The 15,572-nt window shown below is 33.4% G+C and overlaps 2 protein-coding genes across 14 annotated transcripts in view; one reads left to right on the forward strand and one right to left on the reverse strand.

Moving 5' to 3' along the window:
- Positions 1 to 3,188, reverse strand: part of LOC110445165 (metalloendopeptidase OMA1, mitochondrial-like) — a 19,923-nt gene extending 16,735 nt beyond the window's left edge. Inside the window, exons 1-3 of the mRNA XM_021489612.1 lie at positions 3,085 to 3,188; positions 1,081 to 1,353; positions 395 to 599 (exon numbers count right to left, since the gene is read on the reverse strand). Coding sequence (XP_021345287.1) covers positions 395 to 599; positions 1,081 to 1,353; positions 3,085 to 3,113 — 507 coding nt within the window. The 5' untranslated portion in view covers positions 3,114 to 3,188. The remainder of the gene's footprint in view (positions 1 to 394; positions 600 to 1,080; positions 1,354 to 3,084) is intronic.
- Positions 3,189 to 3,457: 269 nt separating this feature from the next.
- The window catches only part of LOC110445166 (transient receptor potential cation channel subfamily V member 6-like), a 59,928-nt gene continuing 47,813 nt past the window's right edge, over positions 3,458 to 15,572 (forward strand). For 4 of the 13 annotated variants that reach the window (XM_021489613.1, XM_021489620.1, XM_021489616.1 and 1 more), the window contains exons 1-5: positions 3,458 to 3,542; positions 4,724 to 4,847; positions 6,010 to 6,030; positions 9,264 to 9,403; positions 10,023 to 10,028. In XM_021489613.1, coding sequence (XP_021345288.1) covers positions 4,729 to 4,847; positions 6,010 to 6,030; positions 9,264 to 9,403; positions 10,023 to 10,028 — 286 coding nt within the window. In that variant the 5' untranslated portion in view covers positions 3,458 to 3,542; positions 4,724 to 4,728. Of the gene's footprint in view, positions 3,543 to 4,723; positions 4,848 to 6,009; positions 6,031 to 9,263; positions 9,404 to 10,022; positions 10,029 to 11,718; positions 11,731 to 15,572 lie in introns of all 13 variants that reach the window. The other 9 variants (XM_021489614.1, XM_021489622.1, XM_021489617.1 and 6 more) reach the window with 4 other exon arrangements.

Consider the following 15,572-nt stretch of genomic DNA (forward strand, 5'->3'; position numbering starts at 1 on the left):
AAGATGATGACCTACCTGTTCTGACTGACCTTGACAACCTATTTGATAGAGAAGATGATGACCTACCTGTTCTGACTGACCTTGACAACCTACTTGATAGAGAAGATGATGACCCACCTTTTCTGGTTGACCTTGAAAACCTTTATTATAGAAAAGAGGATGACCTACCTGTTCTGACTGACCTTGACAACCTATTTGATAGAGAAGATGATGACCTTCCTGTTCTGACTGACCTTGACAACCTATATTATAGAGAAGATGATGACCTACCTGTTCTGACTGACCTTGACAATCTATTTGATAGAGAGAGAAGATGATGACCTTCCTGTTCTGACTGACCTTGACAACCTTACTGACATTGACAACCTATTTGATAGAGAAGATGATGACCTACCTGTTCTGCCTCAAACTCGCTGACCTGTAGAACCTGTTCAGGAGTAAGGATGACAAACTGTTTCCTGTTTGTAATGGGTGTTACTTGGTTGGATTTGTATAGATGGTAAACTAGTATGAGTGGCAGCCCCACACCTGTTACATACATCAACACATACATCATTTTTTTCCATCTTGGCAAATCCTTGAACCACTGTCGATAAACCCTGTAAAAGAATGATACCAGAATAACTACAGAGGAAGATTAAAGTAAATTATTTCATGACAAGAGCTTATAAGATACAAAATAGTTTCAAAACAATGAGTATTCAGTTTTTAAACATCTTTTTGTATAATCTAAAGTGAAGAAAAAAGTATGTCCCTTGTAACTTTTGAAATCTATAAAACCTGCTTCAATGCAGAAGTTGTCATTTTTTTTTCAAGTAATGTTAAGGCAGATCAAGATCTGAAGTTTGTTTGTGCCATGTGTAAAGAAAGTATTAAAATAAAATTTTCTGTAAACTACCAATCATGCACTTTTCTATATTTTTTTCTTTTTTACATTATTGGCAAAATAAATACTTTCTACAGTCTTAGGAAATAGTATTTCACCTTGGAGGACCATACATTTTCTATATCCCTCATACTCATTCTATAACTGTATATTTTTCAGTGATACGAGGATCCTTCAATATTGTGCAGACCTACCTGGAGGTAATAACTGTTAAAATCTTTAAAGCTGGCTTTAAAAGCACCCAAAAAAGAGGATAAATTGCCCGGTGTTGTTGGCTGGTGCGGAACCCACATATATGCTGAATCAAAGGTTGACTTTTGGGCTTCACTCTGTGCTTCCCACATTGACTGATGTGTGTTGTAAGGAGAGATTTATTCAAAGTGACTAGAGGACGTCCAACATGTAGGGTTGTTCGACCAGGACAGGATGTAACTTTCACACTTTTTAACAGCTTTGATGGTAAACATCTGAAATTGAAGAATTTTATTATTACAAGTATGTGTAAGGTGACAGTACCCAAATTGGATCACCAAACAATCATTTTCTTTATTCATTGAAAATGCAGGAGATCAATTAAATTAGTTTATGGTTGTATCAAAAGAAGAATATTGATGGGTGTTCTTACCAATGAAATAAACACTGAGGCCTCACGTGAGATATTTATAGTAATCTCATCAATTAGAGTCTCTGATTTTTTGCAATGTCGGTACACAAAAAGGATCACAGCTTAAATTTTGCAATATTTTGTGCTTCAAATGAACGTTTCTCTCTCAGCATTTCAACATTTTATGATGATCTTTTGAATATTAATAAGAAAAGTATTTCTACATTGTGACTTTATTTGGGTTAATTCCTATAGTCCGAACAAGACAAACAGTCTCGCACATGCCTATTGAACTTAAAAGTTGATCATCAGTAGACTTAAAATGATGCACAACAATGTGTTTTAAGGATAAATTATTGTAATAACTTAACTGTTGATACATTCATTGACTTTTAAGTATTTTTGCAAAGAGTGATCCGATATATGCGTCTTGCCTTAAGCTTCTTATAACTAGATTTAACTGGAAGACTGGATTTGAACTTTCACATCTACCTGGACAATATAAATATCTGTTCTTTTACAACAACTCAAATACTCTACACAAACGCTATGATAAATCTTTCAACTGAGAACTGTTTCATGTTATATATCCATTGTATGTAATTAAATGATGGAGATAGTCAAAACATACAATGAGGTCAAGGTAAGGCCAGTATCATCCTATAATGTACCTATAATATCCATATATAGAGAACACTTTATCTGCCTTCTGCAATTAACAGTAAATATATCTACTTATGTTAATTTAGACTTAATACTTGTCAATTTCCCAAGGCAGTGTAGTGGAACTGGACTGAGGCATTTGATGGCGACCAGGTCGCTCATTTGGTAATGTGTTTGTCTAAAGTTTGGAGGTCCTGGGTTTGAATCTCAGTCTGGTCGTGCATTTTTTATTCTCCTTTTACATAGGTGGCTTGTAATGACCAACTCTTGTTCAAGTACTTGGTGTTGTCGCCATGCAAGGGAGGGATACACCAAACCTAGGTTGTACATAATTTTGTGTTTGAAGGGGACGGACTTAGAAAAAAGGAGGGAGGAGTTTTGCAGAACTGGACAAGGTTGATCACCAGGTTGCTTCTGGTGATGAGAGACTTTTTATATATATTGTGTATGGACAGAGGAGGCCAGGTATAAATATTAGTACTAATCACCAGGTAGCTCAATTAATCTGTTAAAGCGTCTATCTAGAGGTCAGAGGTCCCGGGTTTGAATCCTGGATTGGCTGTGCATTTGTCCTCAAAAGCAGTTATTATCAGGTTTTTTGTTGTTGTTGCAGTCACTACAGAGATAATAGTAGGGTACTTATTTGAACTAGTATATAGACCCAAATAAATGTCAATATGTGTGACCATATATGCATACAAATGTAACTGTTAGTGTACCAGGCTACATTTATGTAGCTGTGTTAATAAAATATTATCACAATCAATTGGGAACTGTAAAATAAATTGAATATTTCTTCCTTAGTAAAGGTCCTACTACTTCTACTGTCATTGTGGAAGTTATATGTGGTACACATGTATATAGTAATTTATATAAAAATAGAAAGCATGTTGGTAAAAACAATGCAGCGTTATATAAACTACAAAATTACCTTCCCCTTCCGCAGAGAGTAAGAAACATGGTTCAGTCTGTTCTAAAAGAAAGTGTAGGCGTTTACACTGTAAAGCCGGTCATCATCCAAAAACTGTAAAAACCCAAAACAAGAGAGCAAAACAAGGGACGTAATTTTGTTGAAATTGAAAGTAGGGGAGAAGTTATTATTCTCCAGAAGAGCCAATTAATTAGGTTACTTCATTTGTGAGAGTTAATGAACCCAATAAATTTCACTTTTATTAATGATGTTCAATAAAAGTGATTATGTCAGATTTTTATATTTTTGCAGAACAAATGACGGTTTTGATTGTATGTATTAGCAGCAGGTGCCCGTCTCCCCTGTAAATTTCCCGTCGTTGTCATTGGCTACAACCTAACATCATGGCTGCCATCAATCTGTGATGAGTTTGACAATAATGCTCATATCCGGATTTTAATCCAAACAAAGGCGATAAAGTAAGTTATTCCGTTTTCTAAGTAATCCATTGTGTATTTTTCTAGCGTTGTCTTTTTAACACATGTTTATTGTAAAATACCATGTGTTTTGGGGTTTTATTCCAGTTCAAATTGTGATGTGATATTGTTTACTCCAGTACGGTTTGATACATGTATACATACTATTCTGTAGATATAAATATGTACCTTCTGTCACAGAAGGTATTATATGATCTCGTGTATATTCTGGGTTGAACACTTCGACAATTAATTAGCGATATGTATGATTACAGTCCGTACGGATGTTTGGAGTTCACTGACCGAGACCCAGCTGACTGTTACAGTGATGAAACAGCTTGTTACTGGTCTATAGAGAGTATTTGGGTTCCTGGTTGTTTCTCCCGAAATCCCGTTCGCCCTAGGTTGTCTCGCACTAAAACAAAAATATTAGGGCGAAATATTGTATGGTATTTTCTTTCAATTTTAGTAGTTTTAAGTCACAAATTAAGTCTTCTTGGTCTTCGATTTCCATATCATTAAAATCAATTTAATAGAAAAAATGTTTTTGTCTTATTTTTAAGGTGAAAAGCTGACTGCGCTCTCACATACTTACATGAAATATACCTCACACCAATGCAGAAAGTCATCAATAAGTTTAGTTGATCCATTTAAATTAAAAAAATAATATTTAGGGCGAAACAACCTAGGGCGAACAGGATTTAGGGCAACATAACCTGTTATCGAGTACTTGACTATCGCATTTAACTGATTTTGAAAATCATGATCTACTGACCTATGTTTTATTATAATTAAATGTTTGCATTTTATTTAACCCTGACATAAAATCTATTGGCCTGTTAGAAATGTTTACTCTAACACAAACTACATATAGTTTGCAAAAATAAAGCATAGACTTTATTGAAGAATGTTCCACTTGGTTTCTTAAAAGCTTATACACTTTAGACTTCTTTGAAAAGCATTCCTTTAAAATCTTTGAAAAGTTTATTGGTCCGTTTGAAAGCAAGATGGGCTTTTTTTTAAAAGATCTTTAAGACATGTTCATCACATTTTTGTAAGCAACAATCATATACCAGGTATAGTAGTTAGGTAGGTCAAACATGATATAGACATGAACAGGTGTTAATAAACTTTTCGTAGGTATTTTGATTTGCTATGTCCACACCTATCACATCTTTTTGCAGAAAATATGGATAAAGAGTCCAAAAAGCGGGGGAGGCGATCTCAAGTTGGTCCAACAGAGGGAGGAAATACATCTTTTGAACTGGATTTAGCTTCAGACAAAACTCCACAACATCATACTAACAGGTATTGAACTCTTTACTTTCCCATCGCCTTAATAACTCTAAAGTATTCCTATAATGTACAAAAAAAAGAAGGAGAGTTAATCAGATGATCAGGAAAGTTTAGTCAAAGGCAGATAATGGTTAAAAGATGTTTGCTGTCGTCACTGTACGCTACATTATAGTTTTGAAGTTTTAAATTTGTGATTCAGTTTATTACAAGTCATAGCATAGATCTGTGAACAACTCTTTGTGAATACCAAGATATTTTCACACTTCGTAAAATCATAAAAACCATACTTTCATACTTTCTACAGTCCATTATTCAAATTATCAACCATTATCATAATGTATTTACTACCTATATATCTTTACTTACAATCCTTTTTCACAGCTACAGTACAAATACACATAATTCTATGCTTCTGGAAAGATCATAAATTTTTTAATATCAAAACTTTTATCTTTAACATTCCTATAAATAATCTCCATTTCTAGCTGTACGTTATAACTGTCCCAACAAGCATGATTTAGACTAGGTGGCTGTTACCTTGATCTTATTACAGAGTTTCCTGCAGTGTTTTAAATTGCTCTAGTACCATTGTAAATTATCTGTAAACAAAGGTTGATTGAGCCTCGTAATGATAATGTAAGCGGAACTGGCAAGTACATAAATATAAGTAAATTTAATATGTTGGATGAAATTGTTTTCAAAGTCAAGGTTGTGAAAATTTAAAGGGGCAAAAGTGAGTTTGCAGTACATGCATAATCCAATAGAAACACAGTACTTGTGAATTAGTTATGCAACACAACACCGAACATGAGTGTTCACAAAAAGGAGAGGAGGTAATTTCAAAGTTATCATTATTTATCTCATCTTCATGATGTACATTAAGTTATATATAAAATGAGCTGGAGTACGAGTGGGTTTAAAATAAGTAAAGGAAAAATTGGCAGATTCTTGTATAGTAATTCACAGATCTAGAGAGTTTAAGCATTATTGATCAGTAGAAGCTTTATAAACATGATATTGTATGCAGTGTAATGAGAGTGACACACTTCAGATGTAGTATCACAAACGCATTGCATTAGCTGCTTAATGGGCAATGTGAAATGTGTTTATTTACTTTTTTTGTTTCACCGCCTAAACAATGAGATAAAATTGTGCACATACCTTCATTTCTCAGTGTGGACCCCCCTGTAACATTGTAAGTAAATTGTTTGTAACTTTGTTATTTGTATGTAAATGCTATGATGTTGGCTCATATTGATGAAAATAAGTAAATAATATTAGGAGTTCCCTAATAGAATGGTATCAGTGAAAATAAGCTAACAATATCATGTTATTTGGATTTTAGAGCTCACTTAATCAAGGGCCTTATCTATAAAATAATCTTTGATAGCCAAGAAGTTGACTAAGTTTCAGATATTATATATTCTAAATGTCTTTAATTTATGCATGTGCCAATAGATAGAGAAAACTTCCTGTTTGTTCAGATCCTAGAAAAGTCATTTTGAATACCTATAGCATAGTCAATTTTATACATATTGTATTAAATTTAGATTTAGTTTTGTTTAGTGACTTTTTATAGATGAAATTTTAGATAGATTTTTGTATCCTGCCTTGCAAAATGTATTAAAAAATCTACTCTTTTTGCAATAATAAACACTCAATATAATATATACCACAATTCTGTAAAAAGTTCACTTGTTATAGAATATAAACATGAAGTCTACTCCCTCACAATACCAATAAGTTATTGAGGTGAACCCCCTCATAGTGCCGAGACCTTCTTCCTTATTGTGCCAAGTTAACAAGGTCTACTCCCTCATAGTTTATGAGTTCTTCACTCTTTAATAGTGCCAAGTAAATGTGAGTTCCTAGTTAACCAGGTCTGCTCCTTCATAGGGCCATGTTAGCGAGGTGTACTTTCTTATCATGTCTATAGTTTACATGGTCAATTTCTTCATAATGCCATGTTAACCCATTCACCTCTAAAGTCACATTTGAACCTTACACAATGCAAGTCCAGTTTAAACATGTAGGGGTGAATGAGTTCATGAGGTGTAATGCCTCAATTATTTCCTAGTAAATATTTTAGTGTTTATTGTGACACTAAAAGTATAATCTCCGAAATAATTAAGTTAATTGTTAAACACTTTTGCAAGTATATGTTTTATTTTAGCGAGCTTTCTTACTTTATTTTGAAGTGGCTTAACTAACAATATATCAGTTTGCCCACTTTTTTAGCAGGACTTTTTGTGAATTAAATTCATGATGTTATAATATGCATGCATTTTCAAATGATGCCCAGCTGCTTCATTTGGTTTGCTAGTCTTTAATCAATTTTACACCATGCATGCTGTGGGGCAGCATCTGGCGTCTATCCATTGTCTGTCCATTGTCCGTCCAGATATTGATGACAAGGTAAACATGTACGGCTGTACAAGGCTAGCCCTTGGGTTCTAATTTTCACAATTTTTGAGGAAACAACTTTTAATAGCAAGCTTAACAAAAAAAAAAATTCGTAGCAGATTGTGTTCTGAAATCTGTGAAAAATAGATCCTTCATAAAAAAAAAATCCTGACCATTTCGGCAAATCTGCGACAATTATGGACAGAGAAAATGTTTAATTATGGTTAACCTCTATTGTAGATTGTACATGTTCCTTGGTTTCATAAACAAGGTGTGGCTCAATGTGCTTTTCTCTGCTAGAAAGAGAAAGTGGATTTTACCTTGGAACATTTATCACATATAGAGTAGTACTTAGTTGCTTTTATTTTGCTTAATTTTGACAGACGATTGTTTTAAGACATCCTGATCACATGATGTTGGATATTTCTGGAAAAGTTCTTTGTTTGATTGCATGTGTCTAAAGTATTATTCACATATTTTTCATTAATTTCAGCATTCATTAAATGGAATATATTCTGAGTGAAGAAATTCACGTGCAATACAACAGCATCATTATTTCATTCACTATCTTCTTAATTTATGGATGCATTTGTTCTATTTTTTCCCCTTCATCATGCTATTGGTCTTGACAGCTTATGTTTGTTAGGTAATATCTATGTACAATTTATCAATTTGTTTGTAATAAAGATATTATTGCAGTTGGCTCAGCTGTAAGCATTACGTTTGTATTAATAATGTTGACCTGATCATTGTTGATGTTGATACTTTCTCCTCTGGAAAGTTGTATGACATAAATACAAATTTTGACCAACAAAATTAAATGAAAATAGTATATCATTCCCTGAGACTTGGTTATCGTATAGAGAAACCTCCTTCCAGACTGTTGGACTCCAATTTAGTAAGATGATATTTTGTTTTTTTGAAAATATTTATATATTGTATTAACATTTCATAGCTAGTTGCATTTCATCAAAGTTATCTATCAAAATGAGGTAAAATACCCAACAAATTAAAATGAAATATTCTTCCCTGATTGAACGGTTTAAATGTATTTGAAAATGTTCTAAAACAAGGGAGTTGATTTATGAGAATGAGAATAGCTGTATTTGTTTGGCTGTGAAATATTCACAGTTTGGGTTTTTCAAACTGTTTATCTGATACAATTGTTTGTAATAAACCTGTAGGCTAGAGCAAACTTTATCAACTTTTACAATTACCAGGAAATTTGGGGAAATATTATAAAGTAAACGTATGGACTTGGGGGGATATAGCAAGTTTCTGGTTCCCCACTGTTTGTACAGTTTGTGTATATTGTATTTCCCAAGGCAAACTGCTGAGGGAGTTAGTTTGCAGGGATGTTTTTAGTTTTTGGACTAACATGCAGCCAATAATTAACTTACTTCCTGGATATCAAAGTCAAAGTCAAGGCAATAACAGGGATATAGTCCATTAAATAATTTACTTTTTTTGTAGAGTATGTAAAATAGATATATTTATACACTATGCATATACATTATGTAGGAACACTATTAAACTTGTATGAATGAAAAGCTGTTTTGTGCTTTTACATGCTTGCTTTTAAATGCCAGCTTTTACTTTTGTCACATATAAAATTGTTCTTGATATTGAAGAGTGAAATTATGATACAATTAATTTGCATGGAACATTCAGTGTTCCAAACTTCCATCATACTGTCACCATTGATACGGTTTATACTGTAATTCCAGCTCTCACTTAAGATAATGGCTGTGAATATTCATTTTTATTATTGGTTATGTTAAAGTAGTGACATCTCTCTATCTAGCATGCTATGGCGTTGTCCAAAAATTATTCATTTCTTGCTGTTTCACTTGGAAAACAGGTTTCTTTCTACAAACAAAACATCTGAGAAGTTTCTTGGAATCCTTAAGGACACATAAGAAATAAGACATCCCTGTAGCCATTCGTTACTGAGCTATCTCTGACTGTAACGCTAACTTATGATTGACATTACTGTAACTTAACAGAGGGTTGTATGTTTTTCAGTAAAGTACTAGACACCTTCAGAGACCATGTCAAAGAAACCAGTAAAAAGAGAAATGCTATCACAGCTATCGTGGATGCTAGGAGGAGTCTGTCCAAATGGCGATCTTATGTAACATCTAAACGAGTCAGGGAGCGCAAGAGTAAGTAAAATTTACCCATGTATATATAAATAAGCATATTGCAGGCAAGCCATCACTGATGTCCATAGTTGTGAAATCATACTTTGTTTTCATGATACATTTTACCTTCAAGCAATTAAAAAATGGCATTGAATAAAAAAATGTTTTGCGTTTGGAAGTATTTGGTTTTCATAAGTAATAAGTAAATTATCTTGATTCAAACAGACACAAACAGTTGTTATTAGTTCTAATTTCATAAAATAAGACTTTCTAGAGTAGACCCTGTAAATATTATTTTGTTTTAATCTAAGATTTTTGTTTTTGTTTTACCTAATTGAAACAAATGATATATCCTTATTGATGTTTTTTTTTTTTAAATACACCACAGGCATCTATTCTCCTTATCATCTTTTTCATAAAGAATACAATTTACATAAATTTTGTATGCATATATATTTTTGTAAACAATTTTGTATACATTATCCTGTATTGATTAAGAAAATTTTAAATATTAATTTTAAAAACAAATAACAGAATAAAAAGAATTAAATGAAATATTTCAGCTGAACTTTTGCCCAGAAAATGAAAAATAAAGTATTAATTATTTTCTTTGTTATGATTCATTTCTTCCCAATTACAGAAACAGGTCAGTAGATGTTTATCTGTATGAAATCAAATATTCTTTTCCAAATATTTATTCTCAAACTAACTGCCTTTTTTACATGATACATTGTACATAATTTGTTGTAAAGAATCCTATACGTAAAATATCTGTTTGCTTTTTTGTTTTTTTTGTTTTTGTGTATAATTTACTATGCCTGATTCATATACATTGTAAAACTGTCAAATGCTGTAATTGATTTAAAATAACCATTTTTATTTTATTTTATTAAGTATAACAGTGCCATATTCCCATACTAAATGAAATAAATGTTAGTTTTAGAACATGTTTTTTTACACTATCAAAATTGCTGAAATTAAATTGTTATTATTTCTGAAAAAATCAACAGAATTGGGTACTCACTGCTGTTTAGGGACGCATGATAATTTTAGTACAGGTTTTACTTTCATCTTGCTGTTACTGTTGTTGTATTTAAGAAATAAATAACATAGGTACACATGTATGTGTATTAAGGTGGAATGCTTAACAATGGTGAGAAAATGTTTGGAAAAATATATATAGCAAAGGTCACTTTGGCCTCAGGAAATTATTTTTCCAACACTTTCAAATTCAGAGTTATATATTCTACCATTACATGCAGATACATGTTGATTATATCTATTTTACCATGTCAAAATGTATTAGAATGTGCTTTCAATACAAAAAAAAAGTGCTTTCAATGTCTCAGCACCTATAAAGTAACTTAACTTTGATAATCCAATCAATTAATTTGGCCTTTTTTGGCACATGTAGGTAATTGTTACATTGTGCCCCATTTGAATTTCACCAACAATTTGCGGGCAGTTCATTCCTTAGTTCCTAGGCTCTACACAGCCAGTCTATTCTGTCAGCTTCACATAGGTTTATGCAGAATGTACCTGCAATCAATAGAGCAAATTTGTCCATGACCAGCTACAAAAAAACTGATTTGGCTACATTTGGATTGTGGGGGATGCTTTCAAAAGAGAGTTGTTCATGCATGGTTAAATGGGTACAAACAGGACATGAATGCACATGTCTGTTGCCCAATAATGCATGATATTTAACAATGAAAAGAGCTGTTACATTGCTGACATGGTAGAATAACTTGTAACTTAGTGCTTCAAAAATATACCCAGATATTGTAAGTTCCAGCTTTACAAATATATGCATTTGTTTAACACTTCATGAAAAGTGCAACTCTTTTCATTATACCTGTTTGAAATATACCTCCTACAACGTTAACAGTGACTGTCCAAGTCCTTCAAGTCCTGAGGACAGTTACTGTATACACTGTACCATTTGGACAAAATGTTTGGCCACATTCTGGGATTATGTGTCATAAGATCTATGCTTAAACTGCTTCCTATTTTTACTGCAATGTCTCAATATTGTTTTATGCAAATAACCAAACTATTGTTCTTCATGTGTCATAAAGTTAATTGCAACACATCCAAATTTCAATATTGAAATTTCCTATGTACAGCAAAAAAAAACACTCTGCCTTATTAGTTACAATAGTAGCCATTGATACAACTCAACCATGACAATGGTATAATGTGCCAGTTACCATAGTAACTGTCGATACATCTTAACCATGGCAATGGTATGATATACCAGTTACCATAGCAATGGTTTAATTATGAAGAACTTTACTTTTTATTAATGTTTGTACCGCTTTATTTGTTGTTGGCAGATCATTCGTTGGGTAGGTACTAATTGTAACTTCCACATTTAGACACTGTAACGTGTTTGTACCTCTTGTTCAGTGGTAAACCAAGGAAAGGTTGTAAGTGAAGGCTAGAGGAAGATGTCAGGAGGAGGAGTGTCTTTAGATCAGTTTGTTCCTGGCCATAAATAACATTAATTACATGTTATTTAGACAGATATCCCTCCGTCCCTTCCTTCCTTTCCTTGGATTCACCAGTTTTTTGTGTTATAGAACAGCTATCATAGTCTCTTTAGATCTTAAGCTCTGTCTCTTGTTGTTGTTAGAACTAAGGAATTTTGAAGCCAGTTTCAAGTATTTTTGGCGATATGAAATCAGTGAATTTTTTTAATGAATAGAATATGTAATTGACATTGAAACATTGTATTTCTTCACAAAAAGATCTATGGAAGAGATAATTTTATCTTCTGATTTCATTTTCTGATAGATGATACTTATGTCAAAATGATTTGGAAATTAGGTGGAATACAACTTGGTCTTCAAGAAATTTTTAATGTGAAATTTAGTTGGATCCCATATCAGTAATTATGGATTCTCTCGATGTCCTGGAGAAATCTTTTCCCTATTAGCCTAATTATATATATCATATCTATATTGGATCACTCTAAATTTCTTAATCACCTCTGTGTAACTTTATTTCTACAGCTGTAAATGATCCTTTCCTGTGTACAGATGGCATGCTTTGATTGGCTATTCTCCCTTCCATGTATTTTGATTGGCTAGTATTTCTTTCCTGTAAATTGATGGCATTATTTGATTGGCTAATATTTCTTTCCTGTATTTGTATGGCATTATTTGATTGGTTATTATTTCTCCTGTATTTTGATAGCATTATTTGATTGGCTAGTATTTCCTTCCTGTATTTAGGTGACATTTTTTGATTGGCTAGTGTTTCTTTTCTTAAGTTCTTCTATATATATGGCATTATTTGATATGCTAAACTCTTGATCATTTATTTGGATGCCATTGTGTGATTGACTTGATTTATACGATTGGTGAACATAATATGATGGTTAACTGAACACGAAACTTGAAACATTCACATTGATTTAAAGTCTAGTTGAGCATGCAGTGATGGAATGATAGATGTGATTTTTTTTGTTTTCACTGTAAAACATGGATAAATTATGTACCAATACATTTTACAAAAGAAAATCTTTTTATTACAATTATTGAACCTCATACCTTTAAATGATTCAATGATAACCTTATACTTCTAACTAGAATGTCAGTTTGCAAACAGTTGTAGTGTTAGAAAAATAATTTCGCAAAAACTATATATTTTTTATTAAAATTCATGAAGGTCCCCCAGCTTGGTATGTTTGCCTCTTACTTAGAACAGTCACAGTAAATTACTAGATGGCAAATTAAAAAACCCATTATTATTACCTTCGTAAAGCTATGAAATGCATGTAGTACCAACACTACTCTGATTCGATGTGTAATTCTGTTCCTAATGCTAGGTTCCCTCTTTCTCAATTCGCGGCACAATTGTAATTGTGGTCTTAGTCGTGGACTAAACATGGTGATCCTATCAGATCTTATCAGATCTTGAGGTCAGTCGTGGCAATCATGTTAATCGTAGAAACTTTTTGAACGGGATCGATCTTAGACAAGACAAACACCACGCTCAGTTGAGATGTGTTGCGATCTCCCACGATCTGTTACGCTCTGTCGGGTCCCATTGCTCAAGACCTGACACGAATGACTCATTAGCAGAGAGGAGTTGATACAAAAGATGCGAGTAAATGCGAGTAGATACAAGTACCTGTATAGTTACAATTTTACATGAACGCTCACGATCTGTTACGAGTTCTCGTGCCCATATTATACCTGACAAGATGTGTTGCGATCTCCCACGATCTGTTACGCTCTGTCGGGTCCCATTGCTCAAGACCTGACACGAATGACTCATTAGCAGAGAGGAGTTGATACAAAAGATGCGAGTAAATGCGAGTAGATACAAGTACCCGTATAGTTACGATTTTACATGAACGCTCACGATCTGTTACGAGTTCTCGTGCCCATATTATACCTGACAAGATTTAATGCGTCTCATTTAGTGATCTTCTCTTGAATAGAGCACATATTAGTAACCTGCCTTTGCTAGTTATTTTTCACTCTGTAAAAGTTCAAGATACGTAATGAAGTTCATGGGCTGTAGTTCATGGGCTGTATACATGTATATACCCGTCAGGGTCCAGTCATAGCTCAAATCACCCTCGATCATGATCGTGAATGACATTCGGCACCACAATCGTATCCTATCTTAACGGAGCCCATTAGTTTGTTGTGAGCGTATCGGAACATATCTGCACGTACCAGATAGTCCCAATACGGGGAACCCGATCATGACGATCGTGTCAAATCGAGACCCAATCGTGGACTCGACCAAAACAATCCTATCGGAACGTATTTGATGGTGACACCTGAAATTGACAAATCATGATCATTAAAAATTAAACTGATTAAAAATCAATACATACCTTCTGATTAAGCATTTTGAAATAATGAAGAATTTAGGTTACAATCCACTTTGCTTACCAGATAAGTGTTTTAGTTGGTACAAAATGAAATCTTATTGGAAACTCTTTCATGATTCTTAAAATTCAGTTTTAGCTTTAATTACTTCTTGTTTTGTGTTCTTGGATACCTTTCTATATAAGAAAATTCTTCCATGACTGATCCCGTTTTGTGGCATCATAGACCCAATATGAGTGTAACATTTAGAAATGGTCTCTTTACATGTAACTCTCCTCTTAAATCAGTCTTTAGAGGATACAGAGGATTTGTACCATCTTAAAATAGCTGAAAACTGTTTCCATCTGTGGATTTTATATAACATGACTACCCGTTAATTGAGACAGACAAAAATATATACATGTATTACTTTAATGCTGGATAAAGGCCCCATTTCACCATTATGGTAAAGTAAATCCCCAACCGCACCCTTAAAAACAGGTCATACATGTATTGCTGTAAGTTTGTTTCTGTTAAGTGTGATTTGTAAGTTTAATTACGTTTGAAATGTCCAGGGTTGGCAGGTATGCGTTTCTAATATGAAAATGTTACAAAACAATTGAGATTAATTAACAAGACTCCACAGGAGTCTGTTACGTTAAAAAATCGTCTCTAAATCACCTCTTCAAACAGCTTTTATATGGAACAGAATTTTACCTTGTATATGTTAGACTACCTGTATAATGATATGTTGTGCTTGACTCGTTTTATTATAGATAACTTTGGTAAGTGGGTTACCCTCCTTCCCCCCAAATTTCCTTGAGTGATTGTTTACACACACCTTCTCACAATGGCAGTAGCAGTACTATTAGAATGACCTTATCATGACCAGAAATCTGTACAGTTGGACTTTGTTATAGCAGTTAGAATGGAATACTGTATAATCTGGGGGAAATTAACGTACCCTGACCTTTAACTTAGTCTCAATGTATACATCTTATTCAATCATAATGACAATTGAACCTGTGAAATAAAAAAATGTTTAATCCGAACAGAAGCATTCGGTCTATTCTATTGAGTCTTGTGGACTTGCATTTGGTGATCATTTATGAATAGTTAATACTGTTTTAATTTCACATTTTGTACATCCTGCATTTTGTTGCTCTCCCCAGGTCATTTCAGGGAGTGTTAGGGGTTGGGGTTAGGGAATTGTTTCAGAAAACTCCAGTAGAAGGGGGTTGGGGTGGGAAGCAGTCATTTCAGGAAAAACTTTCAGGGGAAGCAGGAATTATTCCAGGAACAACTACAATGGATGGAACGGAAAGTTGTTCCTGGAAGGACTCTAGGGGAAGGAAGGGGGG

The sequence above is a fragment of the Mizuhopecten yessoensis genome, unplaced genomic scaffold, assembly GCF_002113885.1.
Source record: "Mizuhopecten yessoensis strain PY_sf001 unplaced genomic scaffold, ASM211388v2 scaffold2091, whole genome shotgun sequence".
NCBI classification, from domain to species: domain Eukaryota; kingdom Metazoa; phylum Mollusca; class Bivalvia; order Pectinida; family Pectinidae; genus Mizuhopecten; species Mizuhopecten yessoensis.